The sequence below is a fragment of the Callorhinus ursinus genome, unplaced genomic scaffold, assembly GCF_003265705.2.
Source record: "Callorhinus ursinus isolate GAN/ISIS: 27379988/994484 unplaced genomic scaffold, GSC_fseal_2.0 scaffold4, whole genome shotgun sequence".
NCBI lineage: Eukaryota > Metazoa > Chordata > Mammalia > Carnivora > Otariidae > Callorhinus > Callorhinus ursinus.
This window is the reverse complement of record NW_027397066.1, coordinates 75,297,471-75,319,467: the sequence shown is the minus strand read 5'-3', so window position 1 is coordinate 75,319,467 and position 21,997 is coordinate 75,297,471. Positions and strand designations below refer to the sequence as shown.

At 36.7% G+C, this 21,997-nt stretch overlaps 1 protein-coding gene across 5 annotated transcripts in view; it reads right to left on the bottom strand.

The window, feature by feature from the left end:
• Positions 1 to 21,387, bottom strand: part of GRID2 (glutamate ionotropic receptor delta type subunit 2) — a 1,442,323-nt gene extending 1,420,936 nt beyond the window's left edge. For all 5 annotated transcript variants that reach the window (XM_073891966.1, XM_073891967.1, XM_025873456.2 and 2 more), the window contains exon 1: positions 20,922 to 21,387. In XM_073891966.1, the coding sequence (XP_073748067.1) occupies positions 20,922 to 21,009 (88 nt within the window). In that variant the 5' untranslated portion in view covers positions 21,010 to 21,387. The remainder of the gene's footprint in view (positions 1 to 20,921) is intronic.
• Between the last annotated feature and the right edge of the window lie 610 nt (positions 21,388 to 21,997).

Below are 21,997 nucleotides of genomic sequence, written 5' to 3'. Positions count from 1 at the left end.
TCACTATACTCTTTTGTTATCGTCTATAGTATCCTCTAGGTATTTTCACAGAGAGAGAAAGTAGAACTAAGGGTACTGTATCTATTTGTTACATTCATAATAGTGGCACCCAAAGTGGACATACTAGTTCAACACACCCTTATATACTCTAAAGGCACTACAGAGGCATTATTTTGAATAATGGTAATTCTAAATGCCATACAAAGTCTTATTTCATTAAAGTATCTTTAAATTAAAATCAAATTGTGGATTTTACATTCAGGGTTCTTCACACGTTGTGGTGATTTATCTTCAATTGACCAAATAATTTAGTGACTTTTAATCAGTTATAAACCTGTGGATGTAGCTCTAATGGTTAAAATCACATTAATACCTCAATTCTGGAAGAGAAGTCTAATTTAACTGAAAAAAAAAAAAGAACAATTAGTAAATGAGTACTGATATGTAAAACTGCCAAGAGAATTAAATGCTTACCAAATTCCTGTGACTTCTCTCTCCCTTTATTTTCTCATCAAACACAATTTTTCCCCATAGTTTTTTTTTTTTAATATATAAACATGGGACACGAGAAATAAACATTTCAGTAACCATTAGGAGGTTTAGAAAAAATGAATAATTTTTAAAATAAAATTAGAAGGTAATTAACTAATTTGTTAGTGTAGTATGCACATTAAGTCAGAAAATAATATGAGTTGAAGAGATTGTGACTTTAAAGATAAAGTACACAGTTAAATGGATTTGAAAGAAGACTTAAGAGTTATATTTCAAAATGAATCCAGTTAGCAAAAAGATTATTAGCGTCTTTGTAACTAAAAAATCATCTATTTTATGAAAGTTCATAAGCAAAAAAGAAAAAGGATGAAAAAAAAATCCATAAAATTGTTTGAGGTGTTTTCTGTCATGTTAAACAAATAGCAAATCTCTTTGAGTTAGAAAATGAGACTATAAATAGTCCATATTTTCATAGACTGTTTTCCTCTTCACTTGACATAATTACAAAAATTAATTCTAGCTTTAAGGTATTTGGCAAATATACACAAAATAGAAATAAAATGTATAATTATTTAAATACAATATTATGTTTATGAAGTTTTGATGGAGGACAGTGAAGAAAGAGGAAAGCAAACTGATATATATTGAAAGCTCATTTTGTTCAGTCACTGGTTTTTCTCTAATTTTTCTAATTTATTTAATTTACTTTCATTTGTCCCTTCAAAATAAGTGGTTATATCTACATTTTACATACGAAAACACTAAGGTTGAGAATGTTGAAATAAATTGTCCCCAAGAGTGCTAAGAACCAAGGGGAAATAACATATTTTCAAGCAATTAAAATAAATGCATAGTAACATGTTTTGATGGAGACAGAATGAACTATAGTAAATATAAGAACCCCAACCTGGATTTGTGGAGAGAAGGAGGGGATTAGGAAGGAGAGACAGTGAGGAAGGAGGGGTAGAGTATGTAGTCTGAGGAAGAGCATGTGGATCTGGCTAGACTCCACTATGCTTAAATTCTGGGAGAAGTTCTAAAAGATGATATATATACTCACTGCCCCTAGCAGCTTGTGGGAATAGTTCTCCTGCAATTGGGTTAACTACCTCTAACATTTTATTAGCAGGCTTCAAAGGAATTAATTACAGTACTCTACAGCAATAGAGTAGAGCAGAGGTAAAATGGACCCTATGTTAATGAAAACAATTATCCAATTCTACATAATTGGGCTATTTCTATCTCCTGGCCAATAGCCCATTAATACCTCTTTGGTGATGTGAATATAATTACTTTTTTCAGTAAAAATTATGCTTAATAGACTATTCAAAAATTCCTATCTATGCAGCATTCAAATCACTTAACCTCTCAATCTGCTCATCAGCAACAGTAGGACTCTAGACTGTAGACAACCTCTAATATTCCTTCCAATTGTTAAGACTATGATTTCTACAGGAAGATGACCTAAGGAGCAGGGTCTACCCAAGTCTAAAAATCACCACAGATGAAGAAAGGAGGAAACTGCCATCTTCTCTAGAGCACAGTGTAGAAGGATGCTCTCAAACTCATTTTCACATTTGGAAAACATAGAAAGTCATAACTGGGTTGCCAAAAGTGAAGAAAAGGAAATAAAGTTTAAACGAACTAGGATTTCGGAGAAAAGCAAGAATGTGAGGGCATCACCTGATCATTTCTTGAGATAAAACCAGACTTTGGAACAGAAAGGAAAGGAAGGTTAAGACAATTTAATTACTTTCCAACCAAAGTGAAGAAGGGCATACATCTGAGAGAGAAATGTATAGAGGTTGACTCAATTAGATAGCAGGGTAGTTGTAGTATAATTAATTCAAAATCACAAAATAAATTTTATGCTTGTCCCCTATAAGAGAAATTAAGTTGTTTTTAAATATACACCTTTAAAACTAAGTCTAAAAAAATAAATAAATAAATAAATAAAAACTAAGTCTATCCTCCTCTTTAGAGTATTTGCTAGTTTGTAATATATTTCTACAAAAAATTAAAATTAAAAACATTTTCTTGATAATTTCTCTCTTTAGGATGGAAAACTGAAGCAAATTTAAAAGTGTTGTAAACTGCTTTTATATTTCTTAGAACAATCCACTCCATGTAAGAATACATGTTCTTTATTTACTCCCAAACATACAGCATCTGAGGTTAAGTGCAAGTTGATGCAACTGCTAATATCCAATGAGTTCTGCTAGGAGCAGTAGCCAAATATACAGAGAATGAATGTAAACAATAAAGGGAACATTTGCAGATACTAATTCCTATTTTTTAAAAAATCAGTTAAATATGTTTGTCAGAACAAAGACAACCTATAGTTAGCTATTTGCCTCTTCTGCCTGTAAAGAAAAATGCTCTAAGTAATTAAAAATAAAACAAAACAAAACCTAAGTCTATTTCTTTAATCAGCATAAAAGACCTGGAAAAGGGGAAGGTTAGACCTGTTGCTAAAACAGAATTATTGCCTATTGAAAGAGAATATGCCTAGGGGTGCTTTGAGGCTGGGCCAAACTACAAACTAATTACATGCCTCCAGGTAGGACTTTGAAAGAAGACTGCTGACTTGTCCCTGTTTGCCTCAAGTCAGCCCTAGTTTGTCCCTTTGGCCCCAACAGAAATCTTAATACTGCCATTTCTACTCTCAAGGGAGTCCTGGTCTGGATAATAAAGATCACCCTATTTCAAATTAAAAAGTATGGCCACAAAGGCATAGGTAAGTATCAGTATCAATGAAAAAAAAATTAGCCATCTATTTCACATAAATTTAGAGTGAAATAGTACCTCTGAAAGAATAGTTAACCTTAAATTCAGTTACTTTAATAATGACCTTCAACTTTGATTTATATGCTATAAAAAAAAAAAGCCATAGTTGTAAATCTGAATTAATGTTTCAAGAACAGAGAACAGGGAATCCTATCTGATCTCAGGTGTGGCAAAAACTTTCTAACACAGCCCAGACCAAGGGCCATGATGGGCAGTATTTTTAAATTGCAAGTTCAATCTGCTGAAGTATGAATATTGACAATCTGTGGAATCTTCAAGTCTATATTTCAAATTATTATAGTTTGTCCTTATAACAAATGAGGTGGAGAGGAAGCAAGAGCAGGTAAACTTGAGATTTTCAAAATTTCATTACTTATCCAGACTTCACAGCTACAAAGTAGCAAAATGACCAAGGCAAGATTTGAATATAGAACTGGGACATCAAATCCAGTGCTTCTGCTTAGGGTAGTATATGCTTCTCTGATCACTTAAGATGCAAAAATTATCAATCATCACAGGTTGTGACTGACTCAAGTCACTCAGGTTATCCCTCACTGACTCTAAATGTCTAATCCCTTAATCAACTCTAAAATAAATTCGAGAGCCTGAGAGCAAGACTGAGAGCAAGACTGAGAGATGCTAGAAACCCTCCTCCCCAACTGAGCGCTCAATTTTCCATTTTGGCTCTCTTACAAGTGATCAATTTAGTAAGAATAAAAAATAGTGAGATAGCAAAGTTAAATTCTAGTAATTTCATACCTAAATTGTTTTTACTGGATTAAGCATTGACACTATGTATTATAAAAACAGGCTGAAAGGCTAGACTCTGAACAAAGACACACAGAGGCAGAAAGAACACTAGCTTATTTGGATCTACTCCTTCCCACTCCTCAGTTCAACCAGTGTTTTCACGCACATGCAAACACACTGGCTCTGCTTTCATATTCTGACTCCAGATCAGTGTTTGCAAACATTTCTTATCTGAGAACACAAATCCTTAAGTATGAAGCACAGTTTTCTGAAACACTAAAAAATGAGGCTTGAAGTCCCCAAAAGATCCCTTTAGTATGTTCTAAATGGGACCTGTGTCCCATTTCAGGCTTTGCTTCTGCCATCCTAGAAGCACAGTGTTCCTTTCCTTCAGCTAATTATGTTGCAGATTACACGTAATTATAGAATACAAAATTCTATGGCAATACTTTTACCCTTCCATGTTACCTTTCTATTTATTTACATAAGGGGATTCTACTTGTAATATGAAACTATAATAGCAATCATGTACAAGAAATTAAAATTTTACCTCTGATAACCTAATATGCTGTCAAAGATCATTTAATTTTAAAATTATTTTGCACACAGAATGCCTAAAATTAACAACACAGGAAACAACAGGTGTTGGCAGATGTGAAGAAAGGGGAACGCTTTACACTGTTGGTGGGAATGCAAACTGGTACAGCCACTCTGGAAAACAGTATGGAGGTTCCTCAAAAAGTTAAAAGCAGAACTACCCTACAACCCAGTAATTTTACTACTAGGTATTTACCCGAAGAATACAGAAATACTGATTCAAAGGGATACATGGACCCCAATGTTTATAGCAGCATTATCAACAACAGCCAAATTATGGAAAGAGCCCAAATGTCCATCGACTGATGAATGAATAAAGATGTAATGTATATGCACACACACACATATATATATCCAATGGAATATTACTCAGGCATAAAAAAAAGAATGAAATCTTGATAATTGCAAAGATGTGGATGGAGCTAGAGGGTACTATGCTAATCGAAATAAGTTAGAGAAAAACAAATACCATATGATTTCACTCATATGTGGAATTTAAGAAACAAAGCAAATCAACATAGGGGGGAAAAAGAGAGGCACACCAAAAAACAGACTCAACTATAGAGAACAAACTGATGGTTACTGGAGGGGAGGTATGTGTGGGCAGACGTTAAACAGTGATGGGTATTAAGGAGGGCACTTATTGTGAAGAGCACCAGCTACTGTATGTAAGTGATAAATCACTAAATTTTACACATAAAAAATAAAATACATTAAAATACATTAAATTATTTTGATTGGAAACAATTATAATTATATAAATTAACAGCACAAGTCTCATATTAATTCCAGACTTTGATTTTTATAAAGTATACTCATATTAAGGGGCACCTGAGTGGCTGAGTCAGTTAAGTGTCTGACTCTTGATTTTGGCTCAGGTCATGATCTTGGGGTCCTAGGATCAAACCTTGCACTGGGCTCCCTGCTGAGCAGGGAGCCTGCTTGAGATTCTCTCTCCTTCTTTAGTCCCTCCCTCCATACTCTTCCTCCCTCTCTCTCTCTCTCTCTCTCACTAAAATAAATAAATCTAAAAAAATTATATTAAGAAATGAGAATGAAGATATATACTTTAAAAGGTCAATAATATTTAGAATAATTCTGAAATTATAAATAAGCACACACAGTAATTAAAAATCGTAAGGCTCTTAGTGTTGTAAAATTACTATTTTCAGAATGTAAGTAGCTCAACAATATTTTAAATGGATCACATTTTAAATAGGAAACTACATTATTAAGCAGTGGATCTGAAAGAAAAGTTAGGAAAGAATGACCAGAAAAACAGTTTCCTTTTTTAGATCAAAATAGGATTGATTTCTATGGAGAATGACCTTTCTTTTCTCCATCTGAGTCAGGAGAGGGATTACTGGAAAGCTGCTATCTGGGATATGACACTTCACAGTCATGCTAAAATAATACTAAGTTCAAACCAAACTCGGTTTCTCTGTTCTGTTTCCCATGTTGGTGAATAGCATCTGCAACTGCTCACTCAAGATTGTACTCAGGAATGATGTTAGACTTTCTTTTACTCCCACTTCTAAAGAATGACCACACCGATGGATGAAAGCTCCTTAGCATCTCTCCTACGCAAATTCTCCTCTCCATCCCCACTTGCCACTATTTGGCACCCCCCTTCGCCTAGAATACTGCCAAGGTCTTCTAACTGATTACCATCTACACATTGCCACTACAGATCTTTTTCTTTTCCTTTCTTTTTTTGCCACTATAGATCTTATAACACAAAGCTGGGCATTTCTTAGCCTAAATTATTTAAAGAATTCCCATAGATCTCAAAGGGATCTTCCCAACTTCTGGTCTCCTGTCTTGCCAGAATCTCCACTGCAATTTATGTTTCTTCTAAATTACGTGCTATTTCTCTCTTTTGCCACATTATTTCATAACTCTGGCTTTGGCCAAAATGTACCCCTGCCACATATTGTTTTCCCATGACAGTGGTGAACAAACTCCTTTTTTCCATGAGAGTCAATTTATAAAATAGGATAACTTATACTGGCCACATGTTTTTTTCATTCAAAATGAAAATAATTGAGTTGCATGAGTTTTGGGGGAAGGAAGAAGGTAATTATAATTTAACATACTTTATTGAACAAGAGAAAGCTGATGACAAAATTGATATATGTATCAATTTTGTGTGTGTGTGTATATATATATGGAATATTACTTAGAAAAAAAGGAAATCCTGCCATTTGTGACAACTTGAATAACCTTGAAAGCAGTATGTTAAATAAGTCAGACAGAAAAAGACAAATATTGCAGGATACCATTTATATGTGGAATCTTAAAAGCTGAACTCAGAGAGAGTCACCTGAATGGCTCAGTCGGTTAAGAGTCTAACATCGGCTGTCCTGGGATGAGCCCTGCATCAGGCTCCCTGCTCCACGGAGGGCCTGCTTCTCCCTCTCCCTCTGCCTGCTGCTCCCCCTACTTGTTCATTCTCTCTCTCTCTCTCTCTTTCAAATAAATAAATAAAATCTTAAAAAAAAAAAAAAAAGCTGAACTCAGAGAACAGAGTAAGAGTGGTGATTACCAGGGGTAGAGGGTGTAAGAAATGGGGAGATATTTGTCAAAGGGTACAAACTTCCAGTTATAAGAAGATCAAGTTCTGGGGATCTAAAGTACAGCCTGGTCATTATAGCTAATAATACAGTATTATATACTTGAAAGTTGATAAGAAAGTAGCTATTAAATGTTCTTACCACAAAAAGAAACTGTAATTATGTGATGCCATGGAGGTTTTAGCAAATGCTACTTAATGTTCATCATTTTGCAATACATAAATGTATCAGATCATACCTTAAACTTACACAATGTTAAATGTCAATTATCTCAATAAAGATATATGTTATATCTCAATAAAGCTGGAAAAAAATTACCCCTTCTCTGCCTTCAAGTTTGTTTTGTGGAAGGGTTGTCTTCATTCCTTCTGCTTTATATGGTTTAAAATAAACTATTTTATTGGAAATTCAAGTCAAGGGCCACATCATAAGCTCAACTGGCTACAAGAAGCTCTTTATCTACTTATCAGTAGCGTATATTATCTTAGTTTGTATTTGGAGTTAAGGACAATTAATATTAAAATATTAACTAGCTTCATTATCAGTTTCCATAAGCAGAGAATAACATCTAAGTAAGATCAAAAAAAAATTCTCTTCTTAGTAGTATTTGTAAGATACTAAAGAATTGTTCATACTTTCTTACCCAAGGTGAGAGAGAGGATGTTAATGCCAGTGTACTATTAATTACAAAATTATTATACATTAGCTCTTTAAATATGTATTATAAAATATTAAAAGCATGGAATATTACAAGCTGTGTCTCATAGCATTAACCTCGTTGTTCTCTCTGTACATTCCTTCCCCTCTTCTCTGTCATTTAAACAGTTCAGGATACTCCCTACCCAAACTGAAAGGATAACAAAGGCTCAAAGAAAAGGTCCTGAGTAGTAGAGAAAGTGACTTGCTTGTTGAAGCCATCACAGAGAGTGCCATGCTTGAACACAAACTTCTGAATTATTCTCTGATTTGCCATTTAGTGATCCTGGCATACTGTATTCTCATCGTCTCCAAAGAGTGTTAGAAACTGAGCCACATTCTATGGTGAATGGGGTCTCAAAGACAAATTTCATTCCCTAACCATGGTAGAACTTACCGAACCAGTAGATTTCTCAGTGAGCAGACACAACAGCAGATATATTAATACTTACAAATATATATATGAATATATAGAGTATATATTACTTATATAAACATATGAATATGTAACTATATATGAAATCAACATTTGTGTAACCACCACTCAGCCTAATAAGACATGATCAGTAGTGCTGAAACCATGCACCTCTCCTTGACCACATCACCTTCCCTCCTTCCCACTTTTCGCCTCAATTAACCACTAACCAGGCTTTTTTATTTACCATTGCAACATGCTTCACAGTTTCTTTTTTAAAGTGCATTGTCCAAATTTTTCCTTATTGTACATAATATAGCAATAGCTAGAAGCCAACTGGGAATATACAATGATGCTCAGTACACAACACATATTGATAGGAATGTCAATCCAACATATTTTTACACATTTACCTAAAGTGTTTAAGAGGCATAGCTGAATTCCACATATTTCCTTTAAAAAAAAATCACCACAGACATGACACATGGAACTGAGCTAATCACAGAGGTCCTGGCTGTCAGCAGCATCTCCCCTGAAGGACACTCTTTTCCTCAAAAATATTCTTCATTCTGCCCCTAGCCTGTATTATTCAGAATATTCCTCTTTGGTGGCCTGGAACCATCACTCCTCTTACAAAACCAGGAGCCAAAAGCAAGTTCTATCTTCAGTATCTGGGCAATATTTTCAGAAAATAAACTATTTCTTCTCAGCAAGCCTGTGCATATGAGCATTCAGGGGCTGATTTTCCGGTTTATAGATTATCTAAAACCCTTCGCTTTGCTCCTCCTTCCTTGCTTTTGGCCATTTCCTGCTCATTAGCATTGCCACTGAAGGGTAGACAGGAAAAAGAAAAAAGAAAAAATGAGAGCAGGCAGTTTTGCTATTTATTAACTATTTATCAACCACAACAAGGACTCTTGTGGAGAAAGATACAAGTAATAGTCAGTTTTTGAACTATCCCTTATTTTCAATTTTTGTTGTCTGTCCTAGTCTCAATTACACTTACATAATTAAAAGTTGGTATAAAAATGTTTTCCCAACAGTCCTTATTCTATTTGTAAAAGTAACTAATTTTACTTTTTCAGGGAGGTAATTTTTCCCTTTTGTTTGCTAGGGTATAAAACTGTCATTTTCATTGATGTTTTATACGTCCAGAACAAAGTACAGATTAGTAACATGAAACAGTAATACTAGTAGGTTCAAAAGTAAAGAAAAAAGAAAATGTAATTTAATTTCTCCATACCCAAGGAACCATGCTTAGTGGGATGATCTAATATGTCCCATTAAATTTAAAAAGGAACTCGTTATTTCTATTAATTACAGAATAACTGGATCTTAAAGCTACTTCCTCCTTTACTTGACCTTAGAGCACAACTACTAGGGTCTATAGAAGACAAAATGAAAAGAATAAGAGAAAAAACGGAACATGGCAGAGACTTTCCCTTAGCACTTGCTAGCACATGACTGCACTGTCTTTCTAGTCTATAGGTATAACATGGTAAAGAAGCAAACATCAGATTCAAAGAAAGTTCTATTATAAATTAAGACCTTCTTTAACTGGTAATCTCCCTATCCCATTGATATTTTTACCGGAAATATACGTTTGTTTTACGGCACTTTAAGGGCACCATAAAGATGGCATTTGTGGAATCATCCCAATCTCCCATGACCTAGTAGAACATAGTTATCCAACTGTGAGTCCTAAATTGCTCTACTTCAGCTTCCTAATATTATAATATGATCTCAGAAGGCAGATATACATAAAAGTTTTTGAAGGATGGTAAACACGTCTTATGTGAATAGCTTTATAATCAACTAAGTATGTAATAGGTGCTCAATAAGCATTTGTTCAAAAAAAAAAAGGGCACATGTTATGGTTTTCATGTAACCCTAAAAGTATATTTTCTGCAAATGGAAGATAATGATATAGATCATTTCTCAGCTTGAAAATTATGAATTATAAAAAATATCCAAAACTCACCATGACTACACCACCAGGAAACAGAAGAGTAACCCCTCCTCAAGTCTGTGTTTGACTCACCACCACACTAATGATGTGTTAAAATTTTTTTCAGTAATTTTGTTAGTAAGAAATTTATAATGGTTTTCATAAAAACCATGTGTCCTCTGGGCTATGTAAGAATTTCTGGCATTTCTAAAAAAAATCACTAGTTTTCTGTTATTGCCGTTTACAGAAGTCACAAAGAAGAAATTGGACACTGAAGAGCAAGATCATAATTGCCACTATAGACTGTAGAGATTATCAGAAGAAAGAATCAGTCTTCCAGATTAGCTACACACAACAGAAAAATAGGACGGACTCTCTTGTCCTACTTTAACTCCTAAGATATTACCTGGCCTTTGTGGGGCATGCCATTTTAATGATATCAAGGTTAAGTACACTAAGCACCTCCACGAATTTTAGGTGGCTATTAAACTTAAATTCATATTTAAATCTGCTAAACACTTCCTTCAAATGATTATAGTTCACCACTCTAGGAAGTTAGGAACTAGCAAGTTTAAAATAACTTTTGATATTATATATTTCATTAATTATGTTCCTTGGCTCCAGCCATACCAGCTTGCTTTTTTTATCAGTCATTGCTGTGCCCAAGCCACAGGAAAGCTATCTCCTCACTGTTCATGTATTCCATGTTTATACATTAATTAATAGATGTAACCAAGCAGAAACAACATGTGACATTCATATTACATTGTCTCGATAAGACAACATATTTTTATAGAGCAGATAGCACTGGATATGACAAAGAACACAGACAAATATAATTCACCTGCTATTGGCATTCTTATTTTAATACACATATTCTTATTTTAGCTGCAGACCAATGAAATATACATAACTTATGTGTGTATTAGTAAGAGACCAATGACAGAACTAAGGTTCATTTTCAGAAGGCTGAATTCTGAGGTTAGAAAATTTAGAACATTTCCTTTCCTCATTTTCACCTATGACTAAAGATCTGTCAGGTATAGTATAGCACAAATAGAAGTGAAAGTTCTATAAAAGGAAATATTTAAAGGTGTCACTGAAAATTAATATCAGATGAATCTGTTTCATCATTTAATTTCTATGTGGCAATGATATGCATTGCCTTATGAAATAACTGTATTTTTTAAAAATTGTCCCAAATGATTTTTTTAAGTATATCAAATATATAGTAGAATTTACATAGAGGAAACCCATAATCAATTCAAACGTATCTACTTTAACAAGAGGATTTCATACCATTTTGATACCATTTATCATATAGGAATATTATGTGTTCTTAAAATTAATATATTACTAAAAAACTAAATGTTGATTCTATTTATAATGGTATACCAATACTCCTCAAGGTATAATCCACTCAATTTCAGGTAAAAAATTTTTACCTAAATTTTAGCGCTAATCTGGGCAATTAAGTGAAGCACAAATGCAGACAACTAAGAGTCTATTTCAGAGAGGACATCTAAACTTCTGTCATCCACTGGCACGGGCCCAGTTCCACTTGATCCCAGATTACAAAACAAAACAAAAAGCAACAAGGACAAGCGAACAAACAAAGATAAATAAAACAGTGCTATTCAAACACTATCCAAACTCAGGAATCCAATAGGTTTGAATAAAAAGAGAAAATTTATTTTAAATCCTCTAACTGAAAATGTTCTTATACTTGAAACTTAAAAAATTACCCTATATATCCTAACCTCCACCTTTAAAAAAAAAAAAAAAGAGCTCACCTTTTACCTCATATTCCCACCCCCACCACTCCCCTGTTCTCCCTTAGAGAAAAACTGAGAGTTTCTCAAGCCCCATTAAACCTTTAAATCCTCCCCAGTCAGTATTCTGTCACTTCCAGTCCACTGAAAGCACATTTGTCAAAGTTCTGTTTATCCTCAACAATTTTCATCCACAGAATTTGACAGGGTTTTTCATTCCCTCCTTGAAATACTTTCCTCACTTAGCTTCCAAAACACCACACACTATTATATTTTCTTTCTAACTTACAGGCCACTCATCTTTCTCTTTTCCTGGATCCTCTTGGTCTCCCTGACCTCAACATTTTAGAATTTCCCATGGAAGTCTTGGAGTTCTCACGACACGATTATTCCCTAAATGACCTACCCCTCATCGCTTTCAAGACCCTATCTAAAATACTGAATTCCAAATGTGCAGCTCAAATCCCTAAATCCCCCTGAAATTTCAAACTTATATAAACTGCCAACCTAATTAAATTCTGAAATTTGATGTTTAATAGGAATATCAAATTTAATAAATGCAAATTTTGATTTCTATCTAAAACTTACTCATTGCCCCATGTTCCCAGTTTCAGTTAATAGTAACATATTTCACCCACTTTTTCAAGTAAAGTATCTTGGAAGCCTCTTCACTCCCTCTGGATTCCTTCTAGCCAAGCAATCCATCAGAAAATCCTATTTCTATTTTCAAAATATATCCACAATCTGACAACTACTCATCTACTTCAGCTACCAGTCCAATTCCCTATCCTCAAACTAATTTTCATATCTGTATTCCAACCAGTCCACCCAGAGAAGATTATCTTACTAAAATATAAATCATTTCATATCACATGTTTCATCTCAATCCTCCAGTAGACTCCCTATATACCTGGAAGATCTAAATACCTTACCATGACCTATAAAGTCCCTACAGGATCCTCCATAGTTGCCTCTCACTTAATTCCTTCCACTTACTGCTTTGCTCAGTAATAAACTCCATATATGTTCCACATTGATTTTCAAGATGTTCCCTAAGCAAATGATTCCTTACTGTCTTGCTTCCTGGCCTTTACCTTTGCTATGCCCTCTGATATCAGATAGCCACCTAGTTTACTTTCTTTCTTTGAATCAAGTCTCTGCTCCAGTGATCACCTCCTCAGAGAGGACTTACCAAAGCACAGTATTCAAAATAGCATACTTTGTTCAACTGCCATCCTTTCATTTTTGTTCACACAATTTACCACTACTTGACATTATAACATAGTTTATCTGGTTTTTGCCTCCCCCATGAGAATATAAGTTCCTTAAATACAGAGACATAGCTTACTTGTTCAGTATTTTAATTCCAGAACCTAAAAACGGTACTCCATAGAGAGTGGGTTCAGAATACATGTTTGCTGAATGAAAGAACATTCTCCCAATTAGCACACATACACGTTGTACAGTAAGTAATGCCTTATCATGTACTTTCAGGAATATTAACTTCTAGAATTATAATGATTTTGACAATGAAGCAAATGCCTTATTTAAGTTTACTTCAGAAAAATCAGGTACTTAGGCCAATAAAATAATTTATTTTTAAAATAGTACTTTGAATTATTTGGGGATAAAGAAAAAAGTGTAAGAATTGCTATTTTAATATAATTAATTACTCAATCTTTTTTATGAGTGAAAATAGTTGTTAAATTAGAAATTGACTACAGAGTGATCTAAAATTTTTAAACACACACAGGCAGGCCTTTTGATACTAAGCTTCTTGTGCTTGCCTCTGGGCTTCCCTCTATTCACTCAAGGACCCTTTCAGCCTCAGCTTCACACTGGTAACCACTTGGTGGACAACAGGGTTAAAGCCAGAACACCTGCAGCAGGAATCGAAAATTATGAAGAATACTGAAAAAACACTGGCTATATCCTTTATACTCTGTATCTTTGAGTGATACCAAACATATGCTAATATTCCTGGTGTGCTTTGAGTTTGTAAATTCTAAAGGCTATTGTCATCTATGCTGGTTAGAACAGAAGACTACTCCTTCGTCCAGTCAGCCTTAATAAGCACTAGCATTGTGGTATACTGTAAGAGTAGCACTGAATGGAACACCTTAGTTAGCATCAACACTAGACAAAACAAAAACAAAATCTAAAACAAAAAACTAACAAATCCAGTTCTCTCAATCTGATATTGGAGTTATCTAGAATATCTGATAAACAAATATATTATGTATAATTCCTGTTCATACTGAAAAAATTAATTTTAATTTTAGTGATTAAGATTTTATGCTCCATTTATTTCCCCTGGTATTTTCTTTTATTTTTTTTTTTTTAAGATTTTTTTTACTTATTTGAGAGAGAGCGAGAGTGAGAGAGAGCATGAGAGCAGGGTGAGGGGAGAGAGAGCAGCAGACTCCCAATGAGCAGGGAGCCCGATGTGGGACTCAATCCCAGGACTCTGGGATCATGACCTGAGCCAAAGGCAGACAGTTAACCAACAAAACCACCGAGGCACCCTATTTTCTTCTTTTAAAATCTCTCTGAACCTAGCTATTTATTAAGTATAACTACATGAACCGGACTTGACTGTATACCTTCTCCCAATTCCTCAAATATAGGGATCTGTTTTCATTTTAGTTCACATAATTTTAGAGCTTAAGTGAAAATTAGTCTAAATCTTGTTTTAGCATTCATAATAAATGAAGACTAACGAAAGTAACTTTCCAGGATGCCTGGGTTCAGTCAGTTAAGCAAGTAAGTCTTGATTTCAGCTCAGGTCATGATCTCAGGGTCCCAGGATGGAGCCCCACATGGGCCTCCACACTCAGTGGGGAGTCTACCTGTGAATTTCTCTCCCTCTCCCCCTACTCCCAGTCCCTCTCTCTCTCTCTAAAATAAATAAATCTTATTAAAAAAAACAAGAATAACTTTCCAATTTTGCTCAGTTAGCCATTGATAAAATTGGTACTTAGCCCCAAACCCTTAAATTCTAATCTAGAACATTTTCACTATGTCTTAACATCCCTCCCCATGTAATTCACATTCTGAAATCTGTGTCCACACCCAAATGCTAAAATTCACCAATGTAAATGACTTGAATCCACAAATATCCACATAATCAATCCCAGAATTACTTTAGTATTTTTCCTTATCTTTTAGATATCCAACTGATCATTTAATTTTACCCTAAGTTCTTAACACATTCCAACTAATTTATTATAATACTGGTGCAAGATAAGGTCTAAAAAGACAAAGTGTTCATTTAACCTAGTGCTGCATTCTCTATGTGATTTTGCTTATATTAAAATGAATTTATCAGATTAAAGTTGACCTAAGTTTCATCTCCATTAGTCTTCAAATGGGATATGCTAGAGGGAAGAATTTGCCTCTTTAAAAAGATTAAATAAACAGAAAAGTTACCAAGTGATCATAGACACTGGTTATAAAAAGATAAATTACCACAAAAACCCAACAGGACTGGTAGTGGTGGTGGTAGTTATATGTGTTTGGAAGAAACTGTTACACTACATAAAACTTAATATTTACCAGGCCAAAATTATCTGAAAACATATATGATCATGCACAAAACTCAATGGATGACATTATTTTAAAAGATATCTGTATTTTTGCCCACGTTTTTTTCATAGCTCTGTGTATGTGTGTTTCATGTTACAAACCTCATTTAGTTTGGTACCTCAAAAGTTCCATGAGTAAGCAGAACTACCACAGTTAAGAAATTGCTTAACAAACTCCATCCACTAATTTGCTTACACCAGCAGTAATAAGTATATTTGTATCATTTTTGGTGTCTTAGATTTTTGCACAGAGAGTATTAAAGAATATATTCTTGTTGTATTTTAAATTTGTGAAAAATTTACATCATTAGGTCTAGCAATCTAATCTACCTGGAGAATAGAGGGTGTTGACATGTCCTAGAACTACATTTTTATAAGAATAAGAGACAGGGATAATATTTCCTATTCTGGTTTGAAAATAAAAACCACCTGTATCTTATAGCATCAAGAACTCATTGGATGGCATTTTTTTCAGAGAATTAAAAAAAAAAATCTCATGTGGTTTTCAAATAGGACTACAAAGGAACAGCTCAGAATGCAGTGACACCTAATGGCAAAGCTATCTTTATAAGCCATAAATGTATTTTCTAATAAACATTATATTTGCATTAAAACTGTGTAAGTATTGCTACTCACCAATATGCTGTCTATAATCTGAAATATGAAAATCTAAAAGCAATACCAAATACTTTACTTTTTAATAGTAAAATAACATATGCAAATGAAGGGGAAAAAAGAAAACTTCCAGATTAGAAAGTGTGGTTTTAAAATTACAATACCCTTTGAGATAAAATTACAATATGATAAACTTAGCCTTAGGAATTGAATTAAATATAATGTATCTTCCATTACTCCTAACAATTTCAACTGATTTCTACTGTTTAAAAAGTTGAAAGTTAATCACCTTGATTTTTATTCATATTTGAATTAAAATTTAGAGGAGATATTTATTGGGTGTACGCTTCACTCGGAGTAGAAAGCAAAGGTCCTTGGTGTAATGGCTTATTAGTCATGTCATAGTTGATACTGTTGATTAATAATACTGTCTAACTTAAGGCACATCTGAATTATGCTTCAGATAACTGTATTAATGATACAGAAAAGAATAGTAAAGTACACCCTTATTTTAAATTCAGAAACTACTTGTTCATACATTCCAGAAATTTATAGTATATGCTATCCATAACTTAGAGACCAAACAACCACTGTAAATAATAAAGGGATTATTTAAATCACTGAGATATCTTATACAGTGCAAAGAGTCCTTAATGACTCTTTGGGGGCTATCATACCCAATGCATATTATGTAAAGAGGTGGAAAAGAAATATTTTGTTGTAAGACACAGTACATTTTCTGGAAATACTTTTACATTCTATATTTGATAAAACTGTCTTCAGTGCAAAAATCACGAAAACTGTTGCTTTAAATCTGCCATCTATTACTGTTTTTAATGTGGACATTTTATTCACCCATCAGTTCTGTACTTTAATTTGAACTTTTTTGTGATGAAAATATTCTGCGCATTGTTTTAGGCTTCTCAAACAAATCATAGTTAATGATTATTATCTCAGAGGATAAAGTATCTTGTGCTTATGAGAAAAACATAAATAAATGGTTTGTTTCTATTTCCTGTTGGCATAAGGTATTTTACTATGACTGATAACAAGAAAAACCTGCAAGTGATTTTCGTAATATGTGACTACACTGTTTGAACATACCCTTATAGAGATATATAACTGAGAATAGCTCATTTCAATCAGTTCTGTGAGCACAGGAACCAGATAAAGAAATGAGCATACATTAAACTGTTAAAACATGAGATCCTCCATATTAGATTTGAAGCAAAACACAAACTGTGCAGTTGACTGGAAATGCCACCTAATCCCTGCTTAATTAAAGCAGTGCTCTACACTCCTGTTGTGTTTAGGGAGTAAAGAGTGTGGAACGACTGATGTATGAAGAAAATAGCAGTCAGCGTGTCTAATCTCAAAGACTTTCGAGCTTTCTAGCTACATAAATCAGAGCGACTTTTGAATAGCCTCATAAAACACAGTATCATTGCCATTCCACTCACGATTTTTTGGTTCTTCCTACAGCATGCAGATCATTAGGAAACTTCTAAGCAATCAAGTAATGTGGGTCTGATGAAATTACTCAATCAATGCACATGCTCAAAGTAAAAGCATAATTCAAAATTGCAGTTTTTATATGTCAGAAGACCTTTCTTTTGGGGGGCAAAGAATATCACAATCGAGGTGATTCATTTCTAAATACTACGTGTCTGAATGTGCTTTAAACAAATGTAATTATCAAATATCTTTAAAATGTGATTTAACAGAAAAAGTAATTATGTATGATAGTAGTGCATTTTTTACTGAAATAAATACACTGCCACTCCAATCACTGGAGTTTAACTATTATGATGTATTTCATCATTGATATAATAGAGTTTAAAATATGTAACTGACTTTTAAAAACTACCTGCATGAAATAAAAACAAAGAGAAAGAAAGAAGAATCGAGAGAGTTTTCATATATATAATTCTGTTCAACACTGAAAGGATTCAATATTTAAAGAACCTATTAGAGCAGTGTCTTTTTTATCTTTCCAGCTTGCCTGAACTACATATTGCAGCTACTTTCTACATGAACACACCACGAGGCTAGAAAAACCTTTCATTTCTGCATATGTCTTTATAAATCTAGAGTTTAAATACTCACTTTTCCTTCAGTTCCATCACTTTCATCCCTTCAATCCTGAAATAATACATTTGCCATAAGCATATTTCTCCCATTAAATATTTAAACGAAAGCAATCACCTCCTAAAGATAATTCTCTTTTGCTAGTCACCAAGGTAAACTGATCCAATGAATATTAACTGATGGTTTAAAACTTTAATATGGGCATTTAGTTTTGAATTTATTATACTTTGGCTGGGATGGGAGATGGAAGCAGGAGGGGCTTTTAACCCCTGACATGCACTCAAATTAGTCTTGGTCATCTTAATTTGGTAAGAAATATTTATCAATATATTATAAAAGATATGAAGCATTTGAAGCAATTATCAATTTGCTAGCTTCATGGCAATATTGGGTAGCCTATAAAAGAAGCTAATCCTCTTGCCTAATGTACTAATTGCATTCAAGTCAAATTGTCTGGTAAGTATTCCTTTTAATAGGATATACACAGTTCATGCATATAACCTGCTTTTTGAAGAAATCTGTAATTTGTACACAGTTATCTTTTTTTTTTTTGGTCTGGTTATAAATAAGTAAGCCATGTCACACTGACAGACAACAGAATGCAAAGGGAAAAATACAACAGTTGTGTTCTATTTAGAAACAAATGATCAGACTGCATTGCAAAATAGTATTCAGCTGATAAAGGACAGAAAGAGCTGTAGGTGTTTGCAAATAATATATTTATCCTGTAGACCACAGAATAAGCAATAAGCATTTATCCACAAGCCTTTTCTCCTGAGCGATGAAGAGCGTAAGGCAGAAACCCCTAATCATAAAATGAACGTAAAGGTACCATAGTAATGTATCTTTCTGCATCCTCTTCCTGTCATTTACAATTGGATATAAATGTGTGTCATTTCTTTAAGAGAACAGTTCGTTTCTGAATTCTATCAGAACATTACTGAACCCCTCAATGAGGCCATGATTTCTCCCTGAAAAGTTCTGAACCCACAGGCCCTGTTAGCCCCCAGGCAAAACGTGATCTAGCAGTCAAGCTATCTAGTGCTTAATTTACTTAATGCATAAGTGCAAGGTTTTCCGAATCCTGACCTCATTACCCCTTATACAGAGACATGTATGGTTCTACTAATATAAGTGACAGAGAATGGCAGACATGTTTACAAAGACAGCCTCTGAGACCGAGGAGGAGTCCCCTGGAGCTGAGGGGCTGGCCGCTGTGGAAGCACACACCAGACAGAAGCCCCTCGCTGGGGCAGGCACAAGAGCCACGTGAAGCAGGTGCCCTTCCAGGACTCTGTGGTGTGTGTGTGTGGAGGGGGTGTTTGTGAGAGAGAGAGAGCGCGCTCAGGGGAGGGGCAGGGGGACGAAAGGAGGAGATGCTGCGACCCATCTGTCGCTTCAATTTGAAGAACATCAAGCCGTGTGGACAGATAAAAGTCCTGTGCCCAGAAAAATTCCCCAAGAGGGGTCTCTCTTCATCCCAGTAAATGAACCTTGCTGGCCCGCGGACACGAATTTCCGAAAAGGAAATCGTCGCATTAACGCAGAAAAGGCTGCAGGAGCCCGTCTCCACTCAGCTCTTACGGATTAGCAAGTGAGAAGAGTTGGAGCCCGAAGCTGCGAGCGCTGTGCATGATAATGACGCGCGGCCCCCACCCGCCCCCGCCCCCGCCCCCGCCCGCCGCGGCCAGTCCCGGCCCGTCTGGTTGCCAATAGGTGGGGCCACGAGCATCTCCGAGCCGGCTCGGCGTCCTTCTTGGAGTCAGGCCGCCCGGCAGTAGCCCAAACGCCTTTGCTCTCGGCCTTACAGGCAACTCAAGAGTTGACCGCGAGACAAGGCGAGGCAGGTGTCTGCAAGGCAGCCCACGAGGGCGGCCCGCGCGCCCCGCGCTTCTCGTGCGCCCGGGGGCCAGTCTCGCCGCCGCGCCAGGCCGGGGGAGTGTGCGAAGCAGCCAGGCGCGCGGCTCCCCGTCCTCGGCTACACCGCCGCCAGCCCCTCCCGCCACCGTCGCGGCGACTCCGCGCGAGTACCGCAAAGCCAAGAGGACGGGAAGAGGAAAAGGAGGCTGGGGGCGCAGCCCGCACCCCGTCACCATCGCACAACGCTGCGGCTAAGGCAGCCCGCTCACGTTGCAAAACCACCTGTTCGATCCGAAGGGAGCTCCCCCACCTCTCACCCCAGTTTTCGCCTCACAGGTGACACACACCTCTTCTTTCCCCTAAAGATTTTTTTTTTTTAATGGAGCAAATGTACATCCGGGAGAGAATATGGAAGGTAGAGTCGATTAAACTTCCCTTCCCCACACACTCAGAACCCACCCCCCGCACTTCCCGGCACACACGCACAACTGAGGTAAACTCGAGACCCCCACGCATCCATCACACACTCCACGATTCACCGCGAAACAACGGCCCAAGTCAAGGTTCGAGCATCCACATCCTGCCAGAAAACTGAACAAGTGTGAGGGAAGGTTAGCGGGAAGGGGCAATAAACCGAAGCCAGCGCCAATAAGCCACACAGAGGGCGGAGAGGGGGAGGCAAAGGGAAATATTTGCTAACCCAAACGTTAAAAGTACCCACAGGCAACACCTGCCCTTTCTTACCGATGTGAATGATTGAATCCGCATTCGCCAAGTCCCAGGTTCGAGACCACCAGACGGACAAAACCAAGAGCAAGGGGAAAACTTCCATGTCCTCCTATGCTGAATCTCTTTTAGGATGGTTTCTCTTTCAATATATTTTTGTAAGCCAGTCCGAAGAGTTCGAGGTCACGATAGAGTTTAGCGCAGCTTTTTCTTTTTTTCTAAATTCCTATTGCCAGAGCAAAGCCTTTAATCGTCGCTGATGAAGGCAGAGCGAATTAAGAGAGCCCAGCCTGAGGAAACCTCCTTCGCAAAGCCGTGTCACTTGGAGGGGAATTTTGGCGTCGCCAGAGTTGTTTGCAGTTTGGCTTTTAAAAAAAATGTATCCAGCCTCGGCTGCTCTCGGGCAGGGGGAGAGGCTGGAGCTCAGACCATCCCCATCGCTGCGCCGGGGCCGCGGGTCTCCAGTCCCAGCTCCGCCGCAACTTCCAACAGACCACCCCCCTCCCCCTACGCCGGATGTTCCCTCCCCCCCCCCCAACCAAAAAAAAAAAAAGCGCCCCCCGCCCCCGCCCCAAGGGCCCGCAGAGAATCACTTGTTTCGCTGCCAAAATAAAATCTAAGTGGAAAGGAAAGATTAGGAGATTCCAAGCGGAGCAGCCAGATTCCAACAGGGAAAGGAAAAAAGCCCTCTCCAAGAGGGGTAGTAAAAGTGAACTTCAAGGTAATGCAGATAGTAATGCAGAGAAAATTCCTTTTCTGCGCGAGGCAGGGAGCGGAGCTCGGCGAGGCGGGCCCGGGGAGCCGGTTCGCTCGGGCGCGGTGGCGGGGGAGTTGCGCCGGGCGCGAGCAGCGGGGCCGGGCCGGCGGAGGGAAGCCTGCGGGCTGCAGGATGCTTTTGGAGCGGTTCGCCTGGCGGGATGCAGGAAGCGAGCAAGGAGCGAGCCTGGCAGCTTCAGCACTAGCCCCACGTTGCCTAGAAATGGATCACCTAGGAGAACCAGCGAGCCCGCGAGAGAGCGGTGCTGTCAAGCGGAGAGAGGGGGAACCGAGAGAGGAAGAGCTTCTCTCTAATAACCACCTCCTCCCCCTATCTG